This window comes from Nymphaea colorata, chromosome 2, assembly GCF_008831285.2.
Source record: "Nymphaea colorata isolate Beijing-Zhang1983 chromosome 2, ASM883128v2, whole genome shotgun sequence".
NCBI lineage: Eukaryota > Viridiplantae > Streptophyta > Magnoliopsida > Nymphaeales > Nymphaeaceae > Nymphaea > Nymphaea colorata.
Window position 1 is genome coordinate 28,529,180 of NC_045139.1, and position 23,538 is coordinate 28,552,717.

The 23,538-nt window shown below is 40.6% G+C and overlaps 3 protein-coding genes across 3 annotated transcripts; all 3 read right to left on the bottom strand.

Moving 5' to 3' along the window:
* Positions 1–3,354: 3,354 nt before the first annotated feature.
* Positions 3,355–9,631, bottom strand: LOC116248103 (fructose-bisphosphate aldolase-lysine N-methyltransferase, chloroplastic). The gene is made up of 6 exons (XM_031620706.2): positions 9,029–9,631; positions 7,958–7,986; positions 5,288–5,499; positions 4,956–5,078; positions 4,130–4,534; positions 3,355–3,768 (listed from the first exon to the last, which is right to left on the bottom strand). Exons 1-6 carry the CDS (start codon positions 9,520–9,522, stop codon positions 3,553–3,555), a joined length of 1,479 nt encoding a protein of 492 aa, XP_031476566.1. The 5' UTR covers positions 9,523–9,631; the 3' UTR covers positions 3,355–3,552.
* Positions 9,632–11,957: 2,326 nt separating this feature from the next.
* Positions 11,958–15,148, bottom strand: LOC116248846 (uncharacterized). Its single transcript, XM_031621850.2, has 4 exons — positions 14,737–15,148; positions 13,691–13,719; positions 13,090–13,586; positions 11,958–12,269 (listed from the first exon to the last, which is right to left on the bottom strand). Exons 1-4 carry the CDS (start codon positions 14,994–14,996, stop codon positions 12,171–12,173), a joined length of 885 nt encoding a protein of 294 aa, XP_031477710.1. The 5' UTR covers positions 14,997–15,148; the 3' UTR covers positions 11,958–12,170.
* A 3,257-nt stretch (positions 15,149–18,405) lies between these two features.
* LOC116248622 (cytochrome P450 704B1) lies at positions 18,406–21,016 on the bottom strand. The gene is made up of 6 exons (XM_031621521.2): positions 20,702–21,016; positions 20,189–20,404; positions 19,803–20,099; positions 19,177–19,569; positions 18,776–18,976; positions 18,406–18,641 (listed from the first exon to the last, which is right to left on the bottom strand). Exons 1-6 carry the CDS (start codon positions 21,014–21,016, stop codon positions 18,462–18,464), a joined length of 1,602 nt encoding a protein of 533 aa, XP_031477381.2. The 3' UTR covers positions 18,406–18,461.
* Between the last annotated feature and the right edge of the window lie 2,522 nt (positions 21,017–23,538).

The window sequence follows — 23,538 nt, forward strand, 5'->3', positions numbered from 1 at the left end:
AATAGCATATAACAATTAAGTTATTAATAGCATATAACAGCAACAATCATGAGCTGCATAACTTATAAAAAAATTAACGAACATGTCTGAAAACGGTAGATGAAAGATTTTGATTTTTGAAGGAAAAAAACCAAAGCAGATTTGCAAAAGCGGCAGAAGAAAGAAACATCAACCAACAAGGGGGATACGAAAAGCAAGCCGCTGGCGACGAGGGCATATGCAAAATAGGAAAGGGAAAAAAAAAATTACAGCAACCCTAAAAGCAGCCAAATGAAAAAATAAAAAAACATATTACTTCGCTGGCGAAGCTAAACGCTGGTGCCATCCACGGCACGGCCAGTCCCTGCCGCCAGATGCCCAAGCTCGCCCCGGACGCCGAATCTCCCGCTGTAGGCTGAAGCGAAGGACAGAAAGACAATCGCAAAAGGAGATGCATTGGCCTTCAGGCATCACGGGCGGGTAAGCTTTACATATTATTATGGTTTGAATCTGGTTTCGACCTAGAACCTGATTCAAACGTACTGCACCATACCCGCGTACCCGTTTTGGCACACCAACGTACCGGTACGGGTACACGGGTCTCCCCACGTACCGTAGTGACATAGCACAAAATAGTTTCTGGATATGAAAAGTTAATTTTGTCGTGTGTCAAATAGTTGTTGCATGTTGTACCAAAAAAAAAAAAAAGTTGTTGCATGAGTAAAATTTAAAAGTGTCACTAAAAGGATTATGTCATGCAAACTATCATAAACCTTTGTTGCATCATATTCCATGGTTAATGTCAGTTTAGTAACTGTTTTTTGTGACACTTTAAAATTTTACCCATCCGATAATATCGGACATCTGAGATATATATATATATATATATATATATATATATATATATATATATATATATATATATATATATATATATATATATATATATATATATATATATAGATGGTTCAGGAGGAATTTTGAAAAGTGACTAATTATTTTCAAGCCTGTCTTTTACTTGTAATCTGTTACCTCATTTAAACCATTCTTTCGTGACTGTTTGTGTATCTTTTTTGCATGTTGGCAAGTCTGAAAATGTAAAAGGCGAAAGAATGGTTTGCCAGATCGACTTGGTCCAGGATCCCAAACCACATTCCTGCGAACAGTGATGGGTTTAGGGAAAGCACTTTCTCTCCGCGTTCCCCTGGGTATTAAGCATGCGTTTTTTATCATTTACATCTATCGGCCGGCCCACTAAGTAACCAGTGTAGGCCTAGTCAGGTTTGCGTTGGGCGGGCTTGTTTGTCACACTGGCACTGACTGTTTGCGACTTCACTTACCTGAAAAAAAATAAGAATATCAAATTCAAGGGGATTCTTTAAATCCCAATATTAGCTAATAGACTACTGACAAATCTGCCTTTACTTTGTCAGACTGACAACGCAAAGTGCAGAATTTGGAAAACTTAAGTAGAAACCTTTCTTTTGTCAATATTCAAACAGGTTGAGTTTCACAGGCAGCCTGCAGTCAGGCTGGGAAAGAAGAAAAGTTCCAGTACAGTGCATGTAGTATGGGAGAGGGTAGCCGGGAAAAAACACACATACACGATAAAACTCTCAACTATGTCTATCTTAATCATAAAAATGATTAGCTAGTATGGTTTAAAGTCTCCGTTGTTATTTTCCAGTTTCATTCGGAACCCTTCATCTTCACATCTTCCCATTTAAACATATTTTCATCCTTGTCTACTTATGTTTCTCTGATATTTCAAAGCTTAAGAAGAAATGGTCAATAGTGACGGGTAGATGTTAGACATGAAAGATTTAAATGCCGAATCAACTTAAGTCACAGTTTTAAAAATAAATATCACGTTCTTCGAGTAACGAGGAACATGTTTAGTACGGCAGCTAAATACTGGGGATGAAGCAGAAAGCTGTTAAAATGCCAATCAACTTAAATCACAGTTTTAAAAGTAAAGGCCACATTCTGCGAGCAACGAGGAACATGTTTAGTACGGCAGCCAGATGCAGGGGATGAAGCAGAAAGCTGTTGAAAAATAAGCATAACCATGGGAGGAGATTTCTATGTTATAGGTGGCAAATAAGAATGGGCAGCGGGCTCACGCAGCCTTTGTCCGGAAGAATGGGCAGCGGGCTGAAGTTAGGCCGCATTTTTTACCGTCAGGCCAGGCAGATAACTCAACTTGAACTTGACTCATTCATAAGTGAGTGGATCTCAAGTTTAAATTCATACTTGAAATGTTAAATGAATCTTGTTCGAGTTTTAAAAATTCAAATAAGAACTCGACTAGTTTACACTCGACTCAATTCATCTAAATTGTGTCATGAATGAGAGATTTTCTGCTGCTAAGTTTTTCTTTTAAAAATATTTAGATACATAATATGTGCATTCTTTCTTTAAATTTTCTGTTATACGGTCCTTTAAAGTTGAACAAGTTAAAAGAAATGAGTTAAACAAGTTACAATGAATGACATATTTTCAAGTGAACATTAACAAGTTAGCTCATAGTCGAGAGCTCGAAGCCTATTTTATGGAACTTGACTCAAGTTTGACCTGAGTTAAAGTGAGCCTGTTCTATGGAACTTGACTCAAGTTTGAGCTGAGTTCAAGTGAGCCTGTTCTATGGAACTTGACTCAAGTTCGAGCTGAGTTCAAGTTTTTTGAGTTGGGTCGAGCTCAACCAACTCAAGCTCGACCCAGCTCATGTGTACAGTCTTATAGCTGACTGAAGGCTATCACCGACTCTAAACCGACCACCAGTACACAAGGTAAGCAGCATAGGCTTCGACAATGCAAGCATGAGCTTGACTGGGCTTGTGTAAAGCCCTATGATTGATTGATTGAAGACTATCACTGGCGCTGGTCCGAACTCCGATGGAGCCTTGGGTCTCTCTCTCTCTCTTGTACTCACCCTCGTCGACCGAGGTTTCTGTTTAAAAAACCGCCGGTACTGCCAAGGGGCTTACTGCTTTAGCATGGTCGAGCCTTGCTGCTCTGGTGACGTCAGAGTCCTTTCTTTTTTTCAGTTAGAATCGAGCCGAGCCTGGCCTGCCGGCAAAGGTCAGCCAGGCAAGCCTTTTCCTGACTCGGGGTGGTCCGACCCAGCCCGACGCTCAGCCGGCCAATGTGGGCAGAAAATCGGATTAAAGAAATCTCTCTCAACTTCCGGTGAAAGTCGCTCCTAGCCTTATCATGGCTCACAGGCTGGCACCCCATGGCAATGCTGCCATGGAGATGTTGCCGACCAAAGGAAAAACATCCAAACCGCAAATGAGTAGAAGGACCTAGACACAGTTTTTTTTATGCGGATTACCATCCCAGTGCATTTGATCAGCAAGCTGGAGCATCAGGGGATTGAAGTCTGCACATTTCCATGTGTGCACAATCTAGTCGAACGATTTCTCATTCTTTGATTTACACAGGTTCTACTTCTCATGATGGAACCAAAACCATGACCATCCCCAAGCCAAATCACAGAGAGAGAGAGAGAGAGAGAGAGAGAGAGAGAGAGGTCCTACTTTGATACCCAAGCGATTCTTTTTCCTTGCTCTCCTACTTTGATTCCCAGAAGATTATTTCTCCTTGCTCTCCAACCAGTCCAAGTTCTTTAAGTCTCCTCTCCTGATAGTATTCCAGCCCGTCTAGTTCCATCCCTCTTTCCCCGAAAACTTTCAGAACATGTTGCAATACCTTCTTCTCTGCAGCCCTTACACCAACTGCAATTTTTAGCCTTGGAGGAAGATCACCTCTCCCCTTCAGTTCCTCATCCTGTAGTTCGTTTTTCCAGAATCAGATAATGAAGACAGCTATTGAAACCATAACTTTATTTCGGGTAAACAAGAGGTATTAATCCCAGCGCCCAAAAAAGGCCCGAAGGCCCCCCATTCCCCCTACTTCTGGGGTCCTGAGCTGCGTCGGTGTCAGTGATAGCAACAGTACATCCTTCAACTTGGATGTCGCGCCCTACCACCTTAAGACACAGGAACATAACGCCCACGGGAATCGAATTAGAGACCTGCCTTTATACAGGCCCATTGCTTAACCAGCTATGCTAGGCCCTTTGAGGCAAAACCACCACTTTATTCTGCATAGATGCTGAATAAAGAAAAACAAGACAAAAGCAACTTGCCTCATCGATGGTGGTCTTATAACCTGATAGCGCAGTTTGGCAGGCACAGGCAACCACCTCGCACATGAACTCTTCATTTGATCGACTTACAGGCAGTTGTAGGTGATCCCAAATGCTGTCTCTGAAAAGAGCTTCCAAGAGAAAGGCATCCGATCCACCAAGTGCAAGCAGCCTTAAGTAGGGAAGCATCAATTCTGGAAGAGAACGGCCTAACACAACGTCAAAGTAAGCTACTGTCCCCAATCCATTCAACTCGGCAATATCCAACTTGTCTTCATAAAAAGGATCAGATTCAGGAATCTCCAACGTCAGGGTATACACATCCCGATCTGAGTTTGTCTCTATGAATCCGTAATCTAGTGCAAGCTCCGCATTGCTTTTCTTTAGATCATACTGTATGTAGACCTGCCAACATCAAAAGTAGCTCCAATTTTACCATGTACAGTACAGTCCTAAGACAACCACCCTGGAGATGTTCGTGATTGCAAGTGAACCTGAAACCAAATTGAAGGCATGCAAACATGGGTAGAAGGAAAAAGGAAAAAAAAGGCCACTCGTCCACTAATGATAGATCCCATGAGCCCCAGATCCACCTTCCTAAGATTCAGCTGCTGGGCATCTTAAAGTGGTTTGAACAAGTGCAGTAACTATTGGGACAAAAGATGCAAGACAAGTGAAGATGTTTGCTCAAGAACGAGTTGGCCAAAGAGATCTGATTTGCTTCCAGTTCCTGCCCTTAAAGGAACAAAATACTCTTTTAATTGCTCTGACACCACAAAATCATTGATTACCAAACTAATGGCCATCACAGTGCCTGGAAATTTACCTGGTCACCAGCCTTTACCGGAGCTGGCGCCCGCAATGAGAAAATCAGTTCCCTAGAAAAAAGGCCTGTCCCTTTGATTTGCCAGGCAGAATTTTCAGTAGTAATGCTGGAGCTGTGGTTGATCTACAGTAAAAAGAGGACAGTTATCTTCCAACTTATCAAGGAGTTAGCCTGGCACAGTTATAATTGATTAGTCAGTTAATAATGACATTGTCAAAATGAAGAAAAACGTAAGGCAGCATTTTCTGATCACCAACTTCTACTAAAAGTTTGTATTATCATTTGGCAAAACTTTGTCCAATCTATTTCAAACTTGGCTGCAGAGATTTTACCAGATCTGCCAGAGGAATTAGCACAAGGTTTTCACCGCGATGTTGTGAAAATGCCCTCGACCTGAGGATGGTGAAGGCCCAAAGAAAATCATCTAATGTTACAGGATGAGGAAAGACATGATGGTGAGGCACCAGTATTTCTTTGTGCACCTTGTTGAATTCACTTTCAACATACTCTTTGACACTCAACGTAGTGCTCAGAAGTTGAGTTCCTGCAGAATATCGCAAAATAACCATTTGCATCAGAAAATAAAGAAGATGACCAGAAAGTGTGTATGAGGTTCAAAAAGAGTTACAAAGCCGTGGGTTGCTGCTGTTTCAGTAAAAGTTAGCAGCAGTTGATGCAGGTAGACATTACCCACAGAAATCTAACGGTAGTCACGATTAAACAATTCCATATTACCTAATCTTTACCCTTTGCAATCTTTTTGTATTAATCATCTTTATACTAGAGCTATGTTCATAGATATTAGTGACTATTAGTACTCAAAGATACAAATATCAAGTACGTAACAAGCAGAAGAAATATGAACAAGATCTAAGCAACACAGGAGCTCCAATATTGGTGCATATGAAGGCAGGAAGTCAGATGAAACTAATTTCTAGCACCCAAAAAAATTCAGCCCAAATCTGGGACAACAGATTACGTTTGGACTTTGGACTTGATTAACATATGGATGATTCAATAATCTATCTTATTAAACACAAGCAAAGAAAGGGCAAATGCACTTGTTATGTACTCGGATTCAAGTGCAGCCACCAACTTGACTGGCCAGGGCAAGACTACATAAATTTATTAACTTTTCAGGTTCTTTTTCTTTCATTTTTCTAGAAGATGACAAAATATTTACTACAGAGGTAATGTAGATGATCCCACTAATCATGGCAAGCAATGTGGATGAGAAGTTCACACACAGAGACAAACACAATCTAACCATGGCAACCAAACCTCAAGCAGAATGTAAAACTGATAAAAATAATCTCAGAAACAAATATTTCTGCTGTAAATTACAGAAAAAGAGGAAACTGCCCATGTATGTCTATAGTGATCAAGGATTATATGAGGAGAGGGGATAAGGAAACCAAAATTGTTAACAATAATTTTAGAAACAAATATCTCTGTGGTAAATTAGAAAAAAAAAAAAGAAAAAGAAACTGCCATGTATATCCATAGAGGTGAAGGTCATATAATTAGAGGTGTTTGGGAAACCAAAACTCAAGACTGAAAATGATGAGAAACTTTACTTCATGGATATAATTTTGTATTAGAACGAAGCCACGTGCATTGTGTGTGCTGTTGTGCGTTTTCTAATCTACGCACTTTGTTAATAACTTAATAAGACAATAACTTGGGTGGGACCTTATTTCATGCCACTAACTATAGGAGCATGGATAGGACCCATGATAATATTTGCAAAAAGGAGTAGAAATGGTTAAAAAGTTCAAGAACTTCAAAGGCAAAGAGCCAGTCCTATTGAAATTCAGCCAATCCGCACTCTATCCAGGGTTGGGCACAAATTCTTATCCAGAGGCCTCTTCTAGGTTGACTTGACCTAACCTAATTGATCCCTATTCTTGATTACAACAATTACACTTGCTTGTATATATGTGTGTGTGTACTTTTGTTCATCCATCAGCATGTTGTAAACTTGGGACCAGTCTTTGAAAGAACAAAGCGTGCACTCAATGCACAAACACTAATGAATAAAATTAAAAATTATCATAAGACTATAACAAAAAGCATCAAACCTCAGTACAATACAAGACATGACATACATATTCTCTATTGACAGTCTTGACAAATGAAAAGAAAACCACTAGGGCTAGTCTTGGACCAGCTAATAGCTAGCTTATTGCTTCCATCTCATAAAAGCCCTCTTAAGTTATCTCTCTTCTATATATAGGAGGTACATTACCACTTGTACTGAGATTTGATGTTTTTTGTGATAGTCTTATGATAATTCTTAATTTTATTTATTAGTTTTTGTGCCTTGAGGGCACAATCTGTGAGTTCCTTGGGTACTTAAACGTTAAAGCTTTCTCAAGATTTCTTTGTTTTTTTCAAACACTAGTCCCTTTCTTGGGGCATGAATAAGACAACTAGACAGTACTGTTCATATTTAGTTACATGGTTCATTATTAAAACAGAAAAGCACACGTTATATGACCACAGTTGAGCAGCTATTCGGATTAAATTCATGCTAGAATCAGGTGTATCATACCTTCGTACTTCCATAATATGAATAACAACTGACGCGCCACCTATGGACCAAATTCCTGTGAGGCTAAATATAACATAGCTTGTCAACTTTTCCGTTTCTCAAACATATGCAATTTCAATTTTCAACACCACAAACTATTTGAAAAAACCTTGTTTCTTTGCTTCTAAGGGCCATCCAGTTTGTTCATATTCTCGTCATCAGTAGGAAATGGTGATGCAACATGCCTCAGGAAAGTCCTGCATCCTATTAATAAGGTTCCACTGGACAGAAACGTTGTTAAAAGGCAAAAACAAAGAAATTACCTATCTGCAATACACCATAAGGTCCCAAAATCCGTTCTTCTATATACACCCAGACTTGTGTTTGGACATGCAACGGGCTTAATTTTGTTATATACTATTACCAAAGTTAATGGCTTCTGAATATATCAAGACAGAGCATGACTGACCTTCTAACTCAGCAAGCTCCTCCTCTGACCTGCACTGGAAATAGATAATCAACGGTGACTAGTGGACTTTATGATACTCACGTAGTGCAATAGCAAACAATTCAAACCCAAGCATTCGACAAAAAATTACTCTTGATTGTTTAGTGAAAGCGATGTTCGACAAAAAATAGTAATGCTTGTATAGTGAAAGCGATAAAGTAAATAATGATAAAGACATGGCTTGACATATGAGGTCGTCCTTCATCAATCACTTAAAATCTTAATAATTGAATGAAGTGGCCTTTCATAATTTGCATAAAAAATGCGTGAGAACAAATCTTGAGATGAAGTAGGCGCTTGACTTCCACAAAATTTTGGAATCCACGATGGAAAAATGACAGCCAGCTTTACGCCGTCCATGACAAGCTTGTACAAGGACACTCTGTCTGAAAAGGAAAACAAGTAGAGATTCTCTTTTCCCTTTTAGTGAATAGATACAAAAGTTTCGGCGACGAACACAATCTGGATTCGGGAAGAGAAAACTATAACAAGCAGGCATCCAACATTCACGTTAGCGACATGCAGTTTCTTCCCCATCATCATCCCCTCTCACCCTCCGCAAATTATACATGAAGTGCTGACCTTCAACAACAAAAAAATTAAGCTTCAACTAAGCCAAGCCAAGCATTCACTGGTACGTTTCTCAAATAACAGCCAACCTAATGAGAGATCACTATATGGCAAATACTCTAAGCACGAATAGGTTTTTCGCAGCTTCGGATTACCATTTCAACCTATAACTGGATTAGAAACCTCAACTTGCAAGAAAGTAGGGAAAGAGAAAAGACGCACTCAAAGAGAAAAAAGCAGAAGCCCATTTTTAGGAACGTTAATCGCGTTCATACGATTTTATAATTTATTAATTCACAAAGAAAAGTACTCTGCACTAAATTATAAAAAAAAAACTTCAGAGAGAGAGAGAGAGAGAGAGAGAGAGAGAGAGAGAGAGAGAGAGAGAGTGTGAGCCGATAAAATGGGAAATATATAACAAAATTAGAGAGAGAGAGAATGTGAGAGAGAGAGAGAGGGTACCAGTAAATTGTAGAGTCCATGTGTTTAGGAAGGATTCTGATGTAAGGGCTCCAATCAGATTTTTCACCCACTGCCATCTCACGCAAGAGAAACAGCGCGATGCGAATCCAAGGCTTGCTTCCTGAACAGACCGGGCCGATGACGGAAGCGGCAACCGTGTCCAAGTTGATCCAAGTCCTTTTGGGCACCTCGACCACCACCTCGTTCCTGCCAATGTCCTTCTGCGCCACCAAACCCAAGCCCTCCGGCACGAACCCCGGCTTCACAGAGGGAAACGACACCCCCTTCTCTCTGAGCCACCCTTGGAAGCTGCCGAGGACCTCGAGGTCGGCCTGGGATTTCTGGAGGCAGAGGACGGAAAGGCGCCTCTTCCGGCAGATGGGCACTCTTGATGAGGGTGAGGGACAGGCGAAGGGTGGCGCCTTCTTTGTGAGGGAGGAAGGAATTGCTGCTGGGCGTCTTGCACGCGAGGGCAAGGATAACAAAGCAGCCATTTCTCCACTGGGCGGAGTGGGGTGGTATGCTGGGCTGATGGTGCACTGGGGAGGCGGCCTGCTGCTTCCCACTCTCTTGCACAAACTGGATAAACAAGAAACCAACCGTGGCTCCTCAATCACTTATCCATATATATATATATATATAAACAAAAAAAGAGATATTAAAATTGTTTTAATCTGTTTATAAATATTAATTTGATAGAAATTATGTTTTAGTTTGACTTACTTTATAAAAATTAATTCTTTTACTATCAAAATTTTCATGTTGAGCCCTTCATTTTCAAATATAAAAGAGATATTATTAAAGTAAAAAATGACTAGCTTAACATATGTTTCTCATCAAATCACTATTAAAATCATACAAGTTGAACAATACTTTAATAATTAATTTTAATAGATCCGGATTTTGTTCTTTAACCTGTTCAGAGTGTACTGTACAAGTCACAAAACCATGACAAAACAGTAAACTTAAGATCCAAAATACGATGACCACAATTAACAATAATAGGAAGAGCCTTCTACGAATATGGACGGCCAGAGAGAAGGTATTCTCCTTTTGGAAATCTCTCCTCCCAACCCAATTCTGTGGAATCCGGGCATATCTTGTTGACCTTTTGTGTGACTGAGCCAGCTTTCCATAAACATCGTTTGGTAAAATTTGAAATAAAATCAGGAGTGAAGCCAGGATTTTTTTTTTTTTTTTTCAGAGAGAAACAAATTATAGTTTCAAAATTTTAATAGAAGCCAAAATATAATTTTTTATTTTTTTATATCAATAAATGAATTTTCTAAAAAATAACATGTAAATTTAAAAAAGAAAAAATTGAGGGGGTCAGGGCCCCTGCCCTATGCCAACGTCGTAGGAGGCATGTAGGTTAGGGCTGGAGATAAAAACAATCCACCAGCAAACCCATTTGCAGGTTTAAAGCATAAGTAAACGCCTGTCCAGATTCGGGTGACCAATCGGACATCAACCATGACCTGAATTTTGGGTTGATATATCCAACTCGCAAGCAAAAGTTGTTCCTCCGAACTGATTTAGCGCTACAATGGCTGATATTCGAGTGCCAAAAAAGCAGAGGACTTTACTCTTTTCCTTGGTTTTAAAAATGGCCGATACGCACCAATATGCATCGAATCGAATGATATGGCGTATCGTATCCTTTAATTTTTCTATGCGAGATGGGGAATGATATCTACAACGCTGCAAATTTATTGTGCAACTAATCGCATTTTAACTTGAAACACCGTTTTTGAACTGCTTGGCTAGCAAGAGCTGCTATTACTTGGAGGAAGTCAGTTCCCAATCAAACGACATAAGCAGTAAAACTATGGAAAAGTTTTGTGCATACTTTTAATAACGATAACACGAATATGGCAGACAAACTAGCTACAAGTTCAAAGGGACAATAATTTGTACAAGCTAATGATCGCAACTGTGGGGTGAAAGTTAGCTATACCGACAATACAATCTCCAAAGCGTCGCCACGATTCTTGGTAGCGCAAACAAGTTGTTAGCACACACACATAAATGATATTGCGCTAAACTTGAGGATAGCAGGCAGAAGGACCAACCCTCATTGATCGCTATCATTATGGATTACAATTTTTCAACCAAAAAAACTTACCATTAAATAGGTCATAGCGATGATTTCTGGTTTGTCCGTCAAACGACAACCATCAGTGTAACGTAGAAGATCTTGGGCGCCACAGCAAGTTTCTCATTTTTATTCGACCACATGGATCAGACTCAAATTGCATATTTATTCAAACTGTTTTAAATAAATCAAATATGCACCTAAAATCCAATCAAAAAATCAGATTGCATTCAGATTTAAGGAATGACATTCAATCGGAAATATCTAATCGTCAATATAGCAAGTTAAATTTCTCTATATTTAGTATCCAAACATTTTGAAAGATGGTTCTTAACATACCACATACATCTTCAATATTTCCGCTTACCTAGTTATAACAGTATGAGTCGCTCCGGATGGTTAAAAAGAGCTTTCGAAATGTACTAACTAAATAAAACACCCGTTCTCATACGTGGTATTCAACAATAATATCAACATGGAGAAGGGTGATCAACAAGCTTAGGTTATCCACAATTGACGGTGTTTGTTCACTAATTTCCTTGCAAAACGTTAAACCGTTTCTACGCTAAACCCATTGACTTCAGAGAATCATGACCCGTTAAGATGTTTTAAACAACAATTCATCTCAGAACGTTAGTTGTTTCCTAGCTTGGCTTGTCATCAGACTGATCGAAGAAGACTAGCATGGATTGAAAGAGCTGTGAGAACTTAAAAGATTTGGTTAGCAGTTATTTTTCATTTTATGCTACTGCAGAGATATATCAGATCTCTACACGATCATCTATGGTGAAGAAAAGGTGATGGTTACTAGAAAATACTGTGAAGCAAAGAAACTTATCAAACTTGTTGGTACATATTGATATGCTTGATTCATTGAACATGATAGAGATACAAAATTATAGTTAAATAAATACAAAAAAAAAATACATAAGCTAATGAATCTTATAGAGAGCGCAAATACATTGCCCTGCTTAGAGAGAACAGGCACCTGCAAATTTTTAGACGCACAATGCTGAATCATTTCATGGAGTTCAGTTTGAAGATTCATCAGGCAAGGAGAGCCACCAGGTCATCTAGCGACTTCAGTGTCTTCTCATAAAATAAGTAGGACTCATACACCTTTGGCGTGCGCACATAGTAATCCAGCTATATCCAGGTATCAATAGAACCAGTAATCAGACTTTACAATTGAAACTCTGATGAAATATCTTACTTTTTCACAGCCCAACTTCCTAGTTTCCAAATCAAAGGAATCTCAAGGATCAAAAGGTTCCTCGATACACTACGACTTGCCTACTATAATGAGAAAAAAAAAAAAAAAAAACAACTCTGCATTTTAATTATTCCATGGTAGGTCTTTTCCAAGATGCATGGCAGATCAAGTTAAAAAGGCATATTAGTCCAGGGATTGCAGACAAGAGGCAAGCCTTCAAGCGTCATGGGCAAGCCTCCAATCATCACTAGCAATAAGCCAATACTATAGCATGCCAGAGACCAAGAATACAAGAATGAAAATACGACATATAGCTTGCATTACCAACTCGGATGCCTGAATTCAGCCCTATTTTCAGCAATGGCAATCAACTACTTAAGTTAGATATACAAACATGCGCTACTTGGGTGGTCGCTGATGGCGCAGCAGTGCCTTCCTACTATCTAGACTACTAGGTTGATGAACTTTCTCGTTGAAGCTGAGATGGAAGAGGCCTAAGAAGTAGAAGATACAAGCAGTCGGAGCCAAATCAGACTCACCAACAGACACCTGGCAAGTATCCTTCTATTACATGCCTGGCTGCTCTACCCTGCTCTTGCAGTAATATCCCCTGGTCGTTAAGCTAAATTGCTGTAACTTCCAGTGATATCCCTCCCCCTCCTAAACTCGGTTTACTCAACAAAGAAATCAAGCGGAGCAGAAGCGAAAAAGGAAATGACATGAGATGGAGTTGCAGAAGCAAGGTTTGCCTACCTCTGACATGTTGTCAACCAGCTCGTTGGCAGTCCTGATGTAAGTTTGCCGGCGATTCTCGGGCAAGGTCGCCAATGCGTTCTTCAAATCTGAGGAGAGATAGGAGGCCTTCTGGCGAATATAAAATATGACGTACCTCCATGACATGGTGTCCAACATATGCCTCAGCCCGTGCATCCCCTGTGCTGTCTGCCGAATCCTAGCAGCTGAGTTTTCTGGAGAAAGGTCGGGAAGGAAGAATCGTTCCAGTATGAGCGAATGCGTCCCCCACTCTTCAGCCAGTGCCTGCCTACCTGCCAGGCACGTTCCCATAATGGGCATCGTGGTCATAATGGCCCGCCGGCTTATGGATCCTTCCCAGCTGGACTTGATCACGCTGGTCTTCTTTGGGGAGGTTTCTCGGTTAGTTGTTCTGCTCCTGCATATCAAGTCCGCCATGGATGGCATCGAAGCTCCTTTGCCTAAGACGTGCTTCATCGTTGTTTTTGCTGGTTCAGCTTTCAGAAGAGAGACAGGCGACATGCTTAATTTAGTTAATATTAAGTCTTGCCAATGCCAAAGTTACTAGATTCTGGGGATGCCAAGAGAGAGCATGGCTGACCTTCTAACTCACTAAGCTCCTCCTCGAACCTGCAAAAAACCAACAGTGACTAATGGCCTTCGTGATACTCCCATGATGGAGCAGCAAACCAATCAAACCCAAGCTTTTAGACAAAAATTACTGTTGATCGCTTACTGAAAGCTTTCAAGTGAATAATGGTACAAAAGAGACATGGCTCGACGTATGAGCCGATCCTTCATCAATTGCTCAAAAATTTTAAGATTGAATATAATGGCCTTTTCATTATTTACAGGAAGAATGCGTGAAAGAAAATTTTCGAGAGGAAATAAGAGCTTCACTTCCAGAAAATTCTGGAATCCATGATGGAAAAACTTAGGCCAGCTTAACCCCGTCCATAACAAGTTTGTACAGGGTCGCTAGGTTTGAAAAAGAAAACACTTTTTTCGCTTTCCTTTTTGTGCTCAGTGAACAGATTTAACAGTCTCCCTACCGAACATGAGCCTAGACTCTTCCATAGAAAATTTTTGCAAGAAGGCATCTGATATTCACGTCAGTTAGATACAGTTTCAACATGATCTGGATACTGGAAGAGAAAATTTTAGCAAGAAGGGAAATGATATTCACGTTAGTTAGATATGGTTTCTTCCCCATCACCACCCCGCCCTGACCTTCGTGAATTTTGCACCCAGTTCAGTCCCCCAACAAAAAGAATGAAGTTTCAATTAAACCAATCCAAACATTCACTGTTACGTTTCCCCAAATAAGAGGCACTCCAACCGCCAACGAAGACCACTGTGCGGCGAATAAAAAATAATACTAAGCACCAGAACTAGCCGATCAGGACCAGACCGCTCTTTGACCCTACAACTGGAATAACGAAAGCAGAATCCCTTGCAACAAAGGAGAGAGAGCAAAAAAACGAAGCAGAAAGAGAAAAAGAAAAAATGCCTCATTTTCTAGTATGGCCACTTTAATAATGCTACTCGGGTCATTGCAATTCCGTAATTTATTAATTAACCAAAGAAAAGTATTCTTCACTGAATCATAAATAATAGAATCCAGAGAAAGAGAGAGAAAGAGTATACCGGTACATTGGAGAGTCTATGTTCTGTTTGGGGAGGAATATAAGCCCCTTATCTCTGATCCACTCTTGGAAGCTGCAGAGGGCCTCGTGGCCGGTCTGGGATTTCTGGAGGCAGAGGACGGACAGGTGCCTCTTCCGGCAGATGCACGCCCTTGATGAAGGACCCGAGAAGGGTGGGGGCGGTGCTCGCTTCTCTGTGAAGGAGCAAGGAAGATCAGCTGGGCGTCTTGCGCGCGCAGGCAACGATGACAAGGAAGCCATTTTTCGGCTGGGGCGGCGTGGGAAATGAGATGGCTGGGCTGGTGGTGGTGGATGACTTGGGGAGGATGAAGCAGGCGCGCTCTGGCTAGCCGCTTTCCATGCCGCAGACTGGATAACCAACCGTGGCTTCTCAATCCCCTCTTATCCATCTAACTTGTATTATTTACATATTATACTGTGACGCCGGACCTGGTTGCGCATTCGGACTGATCTCTGCCAAAGGGCCTAACACGCAAACGCGTGATCATTTGTTTGGCTTTAAAATGTAGAGAAAAAAAAAAAAAAAACAACCATCCTAATATACTAATTGGGTGATTAACAACAAAGGACCGCTCAACCTAAACTAAGAGGTGTATATATGTTTATCATGCACACGGAGGGCACCTACCATTAGGCCTAACAAATAGGTGCTCAAGTTTTTCTTAAAATTTTCAAAACACTATTTCCAAATACAAAATGTGAAATTAGAGGTGCAATTTGCAAAATTGCTCCTCCCAAAGGAAAAATACTTTAAAAATAAAAAAATAGAAAACAAAAGCAAAAACCTTTATCAGACGTTTAATTGACACCCCAAAACCAAGTTTTTGAAGTTTCGAGTGACATCAAAATTAAGTTTAAAGAAAACCCAGTTTTGACAAAACCTATTTTGGTAAAAAAAAAAAAAATGAAAAAGACATGAACCCCCTTAGGTTATTCATAAAAAACGAGGTTTTTTTTAACTTGTCACCTAAACAGATAAACCAAATTTTTAAAACTCATTAAAAAAACTTTTGTCAAACCAATTTTTTACAAAACTGGGTTAGATGCATGAGAGTGTCATCAAAACACCACCTTAGTATCCATTTGCATAGTCTTCTTCTTCTCCACAGATCAAGTAAAGGAAGTGTGTCATTCAGCAAAAAGGACCGGTTTGGAAATTGGATTCATTATAACTGATTTCTCACTTTTGCATCACTTATAACTGTAATTGCAAAAGAAAAACTATTTTAGCTTGCATCAGCATTCTCTTAAGGTAGACGTTTTAGTGCTTAATTTTCGATGAGCTAATAGTATTAGAGATCATGATGAACATGGATCTTGAGTTCAGAATCAAAATTGACAGCAAACCTTATGATGGTTGGCGACGATAGGGAGTTTACCAATAGAATCAGTGAGATTGGCACGACATCTATCATTTCCTTGTCAGCAGAAAATCTTTCTCCGTCACATGAACATGCTTATTATCAAGAAAAACAAAACGATTGACACAGCCGGCTGTACTGTTGGAAAGCCCTCCCTTTGTAATTGCCATATACTAGAAAGTCTAATGTAAGGGACTATACTGATACACACCATAAAATAGATGGGTCTCGTCTTGTTAGATAAATGAAAGAAACTTAAAAGCTCCTTCCCATGGACGTACGCAGTCTTTACTGCGGAACCACGTACCCTTTGGTGTCTCTTTTCCTTTTGAGTTTTTCTATTATGGTCTCAAAGCATAAATTGGAGCCCTTATTGCGTGCACACCAGAGGTAGGGGCATCTCAGATTTTTCAAAAATCAAAATTTTATTTATAAATTTTAACAATTTTAGTTTAACCTATATAAAAAATTTGAATACATTATATTTCGTCCCCTATTAATAGTTCGGTCCCTGCAATGAAAAGTTTCTAGCCCCACTCTTGGTGCACACTATGATTCTCCTTTAGTTTTGTGAAAATGACCTAATGCAGCTCGTCTCATACAAGTCCCAAAAACTTACTTGCCTCTCCATCAAAACTACAATACTTTCTCAATGTTAAGGTTTCTGGAGAAAATTATCTGCAATGAGAGTCGCAGGACCAGTATGACAGTGTTCATGGATCCTAACCATGTCAGGAAAATTTTTTAACTGCTGTCCAAGGAAAAACTAAAAACTCCATCATAAATATGTGTCTTTATTGCGTAAGGATCAACTTTTACTTGAATTGATTAAGAGCTCCCTAACTGAACCTGTTCACTCATAGATAGTCAGTTTAAAGGCCTCTTGTGATGTTTGGAATAGTTTTAAAGAGATGCATTCTATCCAAACACTTTTCATCGATCGTGGAAAGGCGGACGTCGTCGGTGAAAGTGCATTTTTACCAACATTTAGGAAGCTGCGTTGGAGAAGATCTGTCTGATCAACATCTGGAGGAAAAAGTTGATGCAAATCTGCCTTCACTGATGCGTGCCAGGAAAATGTCGTTGTTAAAAATTATGTTTTCATTGACACATATTAAAGCTCACGTCGATGTAAGGGTTTTTCTGGCCAAGCGTTACCGAGAGAGAGCCACTTGTCCGTATTATAACAAGACTGGGCGCACCACCGGAACTCGTTATAAGATTCCCTGAAAGCCTAAGCCAAATCATAAATTATGCGTCTTATCATGCCTCAACACAAAAAAGTTGAGCTGATGAAATTTGGTACTCGGATTCATGCGTTACTCACTAGAAGAATAATCTTCCTATTCATTAAGTTGGTGGGAACAAGGGCCGAGCCAGGGGAGGCCCGCAGGGAACATGGCAACCCCTCAAAATTTTAGAAACAAAACATTTACATGTATTTTTTTAATCATTATTATATATAAAAAGTTTGAAAAATTGTATTTTGTTTTTTATCAAAATTGAAACTATAATTCAGCCCCTAGTGAAAAAATTCTTGACTTCGCCCTTGAGTGGGAGCAACATGTTTGTGCATTTCCTACATTAGTAACTTATCCCCTCAAGTTTCCAATATTCTTTGCTGTAGAGTAATTTTGTACGATTAATTTCACTTTTGAACTATTCGCTTGTGGAACAAAATAATGATGGCATGACTTCCCGCAGGTGTGTCTCGGTATTATTACATGTGTGACTCCATTGTTTTTCATAGTTGATTCTGTTCACTTGCACTTCATTAAATTTTTCCTTTTTCAATCTTATCCTGTTTTCAATCAGTCAACCTGGTTTTCTTAGCTGTAAAGCAAAGGGAAATAGAACTCAAGATTCATTGGGTTATTTAGAAACATGCATGCATGACAAAAGTACTTACATATTGAGTTTGTGATATGTTATGCTCATCATATGTTTTTACTCTTGCCATTTTCATATTTCTTTGTAATTTCTTTTCTTTTCCATTCAATAAATCATCAACACTAACGTTTCTCTAAAAGTAGCTATAAGTTACGTTTGCGGTGCTAATGGAGGGATACTCTTCTTCAGGAGGAGGTCTCACTGATGAGATGGTGCAGAAACTATGTTGGTGGAAGCATTAGATCAAAAAGTTCATGTGAAAGAAATCAAGAAACCACTTTATATATATATATATATATATAGCATGTAAATGTAAACTGATCAGTACAAGCTATTTGCGAGAAATCTCCACAATGAAAATATATCAACGAGTCAGCAAGAAATAAAAGAAAGGGAGAAAGAGAGAGAGAGGGAACAACTTGTATGGGCATTAATATAGGTGGACATGGTGCCTTCAAAGTCGCCTGGAGACCGTAACTTTTAAGCCGTGGGCCATGGAAAGAATAGTCATCAACCTGTAACGGACCGGATGGTTCGGAACAAGGTTGAAGTCGAAAAATCTGCAGAGAATGGCCAGTGTCATCTTCATCTGCAAAAATGCGGAGTCTTTTCCCAAGCACACTCTTGGACCACCCTGGTTCACAAAACTAATCGTCCGTAACTCTTGTTCCTATTTCTTTTGCGATCGACAAGAATGCCGGAAAGTAATGCCGTGTAATAAAGAAAGAATGCTGATTAAAAAAGATGTGTGGATGGCCTTTGACGCACCTGAAAGGCGGTGAACTTGAACGGAGAAACTTGTTGCAGGACTCCGTCTTTGATCCATCTTTCTGGTTTGAATTCTGCAGCGTCATGGCCCCATAGGTACTCCATCCTCCCCATGGAGTAAGGCACATAGGTCACCATCTCTCCAGCTCTTACTTTAGTTCCGTCAGGAAGAATATCGTCTTTCAGTATGCCTTTGGGATCCTGCAATGCCCGGATGGGCAATCTCAATTAGACGGCTTAATGGTGTTGTGATGCTCAACCGACAAAAGTATTAAATTGGAAATCCGCTTTCCAATATATCCTCCCTTTTCATAATTGACATAGCTAATGATGGTGCATAAAGTCAGATTATATATATATATGCATGAGAGAGAGGGAAAGAGAAAATAATCACTTAGGACCTGAGGAACTGCAGGGTAGAGCCGAAGTGTCTCGGAGATGGCTGCGTGCAAATACAGTAGCTTTCCAAGTGAATCGTAGGTTAGAAATTCAGCAAACCGTGATATCCTTTCAGTGAATGACTTTACGTCATCATGGTCGGTTATGATTACCGACGCTTCCTTATTCTTCTCTTTCATCTTTTCTTCTTCAAGTCCTTCCAGTTCCTTGCGCACTTTATTTGCAGCCTGTGGATTTTTTATCATCATGTAGATAAACCATGAGAGTGTTGTAGCCGTCGTGTCACGGCCGGCAATGACAAAGTTCAGAACTATGTCCCTCAGTGTTTTCTCCGTCAGTCTGCTGTCTGATTCCTCACCCAACTCTATGAATCTTGACAAGATGTCATGCTTTATCTGCAATTTTTTTTTCCCAAATTCATCCATTAGTTTAACATGTCATATAATTCACACCAAGATCTGAACCTTGTTTTACAGCAATATGTCAATTCATTGGTTAAAATGTGAAAAGTTCTGCGGGCTTGTAGCAGGAGATGGAAGCTGTCAGTGCAGCTGATCCCCTATGAATTAATCCTTTGTAGAGTTAGCAACACTTTAATGTGGTCATATATGATTCTGAATGCATGTACCTTGTACTTCATGCCATTTGCACGAGCTTCCTCGATCTCTGCTTTTCTTTTTCTGATCATTGCATATGTGAAGTCATCTAAGAATTTGATGCTTTGGTTCAACAAGGCTTCCGAGCCGACCTGAAAGAAGCGTTTGATCCTCCACAAAGGGTCGAGGAAGCGCATAGTGACTATGGTATTTGCAGCGTCAAAGGCTCGAGCAAATTCATTGTCGGGGAGCTGGGGAGATAATGTATTTATATCCGTCCCAAAACCAACCTTACCAATTGAATCTAACGTCATCCTCATCAGCAATTCCTGCATACAAGCATGCAGTGGAGGAAAAAGCATGATCAAAGAGTTAATTAATCTGTGAAGTTACTACTATGAGACACACGGAAACATACCTGTACATCTATCTGCTGATTGTTTTTGGAAAGTAAGCACAAAATATGAGAAAGTTTCAGTGCATATTCTCTGAAAACAGTGGTACTGAAGTCTCTCAAGTTCCTGGAGGCGAACTCAAAGCTTGCTGTCTTCCTCTGCTTTCTCCACATCTCCCCATCGCTGTTGAATATGCCGTCCCCGAGTAGCACCTCCATGCATGAGTGGTACTTGTCGCCCTTTAGAAAACGTTACAAATCATCATCACATTCCTAACTTTGGCTGGAATTAAAAATACAACTCTAATAGTATTAATAGGAAAAACAAACTGGTTTTTGAAATTCGATTCCTTGTTGGAGACAAATTGCAACGCTTCTGAAAATGAATCAAACTGGTTTATAGAAAGAAAAAAACAATCGTGGAGTCGGCCATTAATTGCATTGAAACCCTTGTTATTATTTCGATCTTTTAAACTTAACAATCAAAAGACAAAATAAATAAAGCGAAAGAAAGAAACGAAGATTTTGAGAACATACCTTAGGGTAGTTGTGAAAGTTGGTCTTGAGAATATGCTCGACGTTGGAAGGGTGGGTGGTGTAGGTGTAGGAGGCGAAAGGCATGGGCACAAAAATGGATGGGGAGTTGGACAGGTACTCCGCCAGCCAGTCGTGCATCCGGTCGTAGTTGGCTAGTTGCTCAATGGCTGCGCCAATGAGGGGCCACGTCCTCGGCCCCACCTTCCGACCTCCGTTCCACCTTTGCGCCGTCGTCCAACAAGAGACAATGACAAGCACAAGAGCAGCGGCGCACAGGGCCAAACCGCTTGCGCTTGTGCTGCACCCGTCCACCATCCTCATCATCACTCTCTCCCAATGCAACAGCACAGCGAAAATGGTAGAGGACTTTATAACTTAATTCCCAACCAAATCACCTTCTTTGCGCCGTGCTTAATTGAAGGAGGTGAAAGGCGTGCATGTGTCGCATGAGAGAGAGGGAAAGTGTGTGCATGAACACTAAAATATAGATAAATAGGAAAACATCGCTAAAATTTAATCTGATCCTTGCATAATTTTGCCTCAGAAGTGAGGGGAGGGAATGGTTTGGTTCTGGTGGCACTAGAACCACAAGAAATGCATATCGCCCCAAAAGTTAGGCGTTTATTGCTTGAAGGATCATATATATGCAAGTCAAGAGATGCACATACTTTGGATGAAGCAACTACTATTGTCAACTTAATTGATTTCTACATGCTACACCTTGGGTTAAGGTGGAAGCCGGTAAGCCTATCATGCCTCGCGCGCTGGTTCATGGATCTTCTCCTACACCTACACAAATTTCATTTTCTGGCCATTTCTTCGGCACCCACTTAATTAATTGCGTACGTGGTTTCCAACTCGATCCGACTGACCAGGTAAATAGGTTCGCAGTGGTAAGTATGTTTTTTCTTTTTCCCTCCTTACATTCTTTCTTCTCCAGTACTACCTCCTTCAGAAAAAGAGAAAAAGAATCATCGATCGACGGCGTCTATTTTCAAAGACTACAGCTAGCTAGCTTCAGGGTTCACTGGCCTCATCCCCGGTGCACTCATAAACTTTCTTTCAATTTGACTTCCAAGTGTAAGAGTAATGACTAAATTGTTTTCTCAAATCTCTACTGTTGTCCATGATCGATCAATCTTCAGATTTGTAATGTGGCAATTTGAACTGATCGTGCTAGTGATCTCAAGGAGTTTCGCCACCATCAACAGCCTTGATGGTGGAAGACGATGCACCCACTACCCGACAAGTAGGTGATGCATGACTGTGTCTGTGATCTAACAGTTCAGATGGTTACCAACAGCAATCTTAGGGCATATGATGGTGAAATCTGTCATCTAGCTTCCGGTCAACCCATCACCATGCACTCTGCTCTGCATGATGACCGCTGGTCGAACTCGCCCCAGTTAAGTAGCGATAGCTAGCTGCCCTCCAACCAGAAAATTTTTGGGCATAATTTCATATAATTCTGTTTGGTTTGCCTGATAATGGAGGCACAAAATCAATTTAAATACAATGCGTGGTGGTACGCACAGCACCAGGCAATTAACGTGATCCTTATCTAAGTAAACGACACACCATTGTCCTGCCATTCTCACGAATCCAAATGCAAGACTGTTGTCGGATTATTATAAGCAAAAAACTAGTCGCCATCCGTTCAAGGAGAAAGAGATAGAAAGCAGACGTTGATTCAGTTGGTCCACGCCATGGCGTCTCTGAATCATGATGATCATTGGAGAGTCGGATCATGAGTCGCGCGCTGTACAGGAAGAAGACAGGCAGATAAGATAGGCTTAGATTGTTAGGGGAGGTTCTGATCACGGATATGCCGCTCGGGATTTAAAAAAGAGAGAAAAGGGTAGAAGCACCAGTGTGAAAAATGCTCGGCGCATTTGAACATAGAACATAGAGGAAGAAGGGCTAGGGATCGTCAGTGGAAGGTAGGAAAAGGACTGCTGGCCCGCAGCATTTAGTCAGTCGTCATGCTATCAACTGCAATATGGAATTGACATCCATGCATTTGACCATACCGACTGACTTAGATCTCTCCCTTTTATCTCTCTCAATCATTAAGCCGGTCCCCAACTCCTGCCTAACCCTTCTCACCACTCGACGGCCTACAGATTTGGATCTATGAAATTTGGCTGCCTCTCAATCGGTCAAAGAATCACATACGTCCCAATCAATCTTGTCCACGACTCCTCCTCCTCCCTGAAAGGGAATAAACTGCTACTTTAATTGACTAGTGGATGGCGGAGGAGGCGGTGCTGGCAAATGACTTGCATCCATCATTTCGGCATCTCGTGGCCCAGTCCGCATGGCGACATGAAGTGGTTTTGATGGAACTTAGTAGAAACCCTGCATATTGTGCCTGTTAAATTGAATAAACATCTACACGTGGTGTCGAGACTGAACCCCAAGAGCCTCGAAATTACAGTTTAAACAAGACGACCTGCCAAGACTAACCTTCCTACATATTTTTTTAAGAAGGGAAGGAAATATAAGAATAGATGAGCATGCACAGTAACTTTGATCCCCAATTCAGCCGGCGGCTTCTTTAGAGATGAAAAGAAATCATAAAGAAAGTAAAAGCACATTAAATCAACAGGCAGATTGCGGGTACTTTAAGGCACTTGGAAGGTCAAAGGAGACGGGGTAGGGGGACGGCCAACTCCTTCTTCGTCTCTTTGCCTACCATGAAGCCTCCATTATTAAAATATAATTGAGCTCGATGGTAGCAGGGGAAGCAACCCCATCCACCGGTGGAGATCCGATCGGATGCCGTGCCGTGTGGATGTGTTTCCCACTACCCTTCTGTCGGAGTGCGGGGAAGCAGA

Bases quoted from the DNA above. Each gene is read 5' to 3' on its own strand.
- LOC116248103 (XM_031620706.2), bottom strand. From the start codon at position 9,522: ATGGCTGCTTTGTTATCCTTGCCCTCGCGTGCAAGACGCCCAGCAGCA. The intron at 4,535-4,955 runs GTAAATTTCCAG...TGATGTTGGCAG, and splicing joins CGGTAAAGGCTGGTGACCAG to GTCTACATACAGTATGATCT. The intron at 3,769-4,129 runs GCAAGTTGCTTT...AACGAACTACAG, and splicing joins ATAAGACCACCATCGATGAG to GATGAGGAACTGAAGGGGAG.
- LOC116248846 (XM_031621850.2), bottom strand. From the start codon at position 14,996: ATGGCTTCCTTGTCATCGTTGCCTGCGCGCGCAAGACGCCCAGCTGAT. The intron at 13,720-14,736 runs GTATACTCTTTC...GGTTTTTTGCAG, and splicing joins ATAGACTCTCCAATGTACCG to GTTCGAGGAGGAGCTTAGTG. The intron at 13,587-13,690 runs GTCAGCCATGCT...CTCTTCTGAAAG, and splicing joins GGAGCTTAGTGAGTTAGAAG to CTGAACCAGCAAAAACAACG.
- LOC116248622 (XM_031621521.2), bottom strand. From the start codon at position 21,016: ATGGTGGACGGGTGCAGCACAAGCGCAAGCGGTTTGGCCCTGTGCGCC. The intron at 20,405-20,701 runs GTATGTTCTCAA...CGTTTTCTAAAG, and splicing joins ACTTTCACAACTACCCTAAG to GGCGACAAGTACCACTCATG. The intron at 18,642-18,775 runs GTGCGTCAAAGG...TTTGTGAACCAG, and splicing joins TCAAGTTCACCGCCTTTCAG to GGTGGTCCAAGAGTGTGCTT.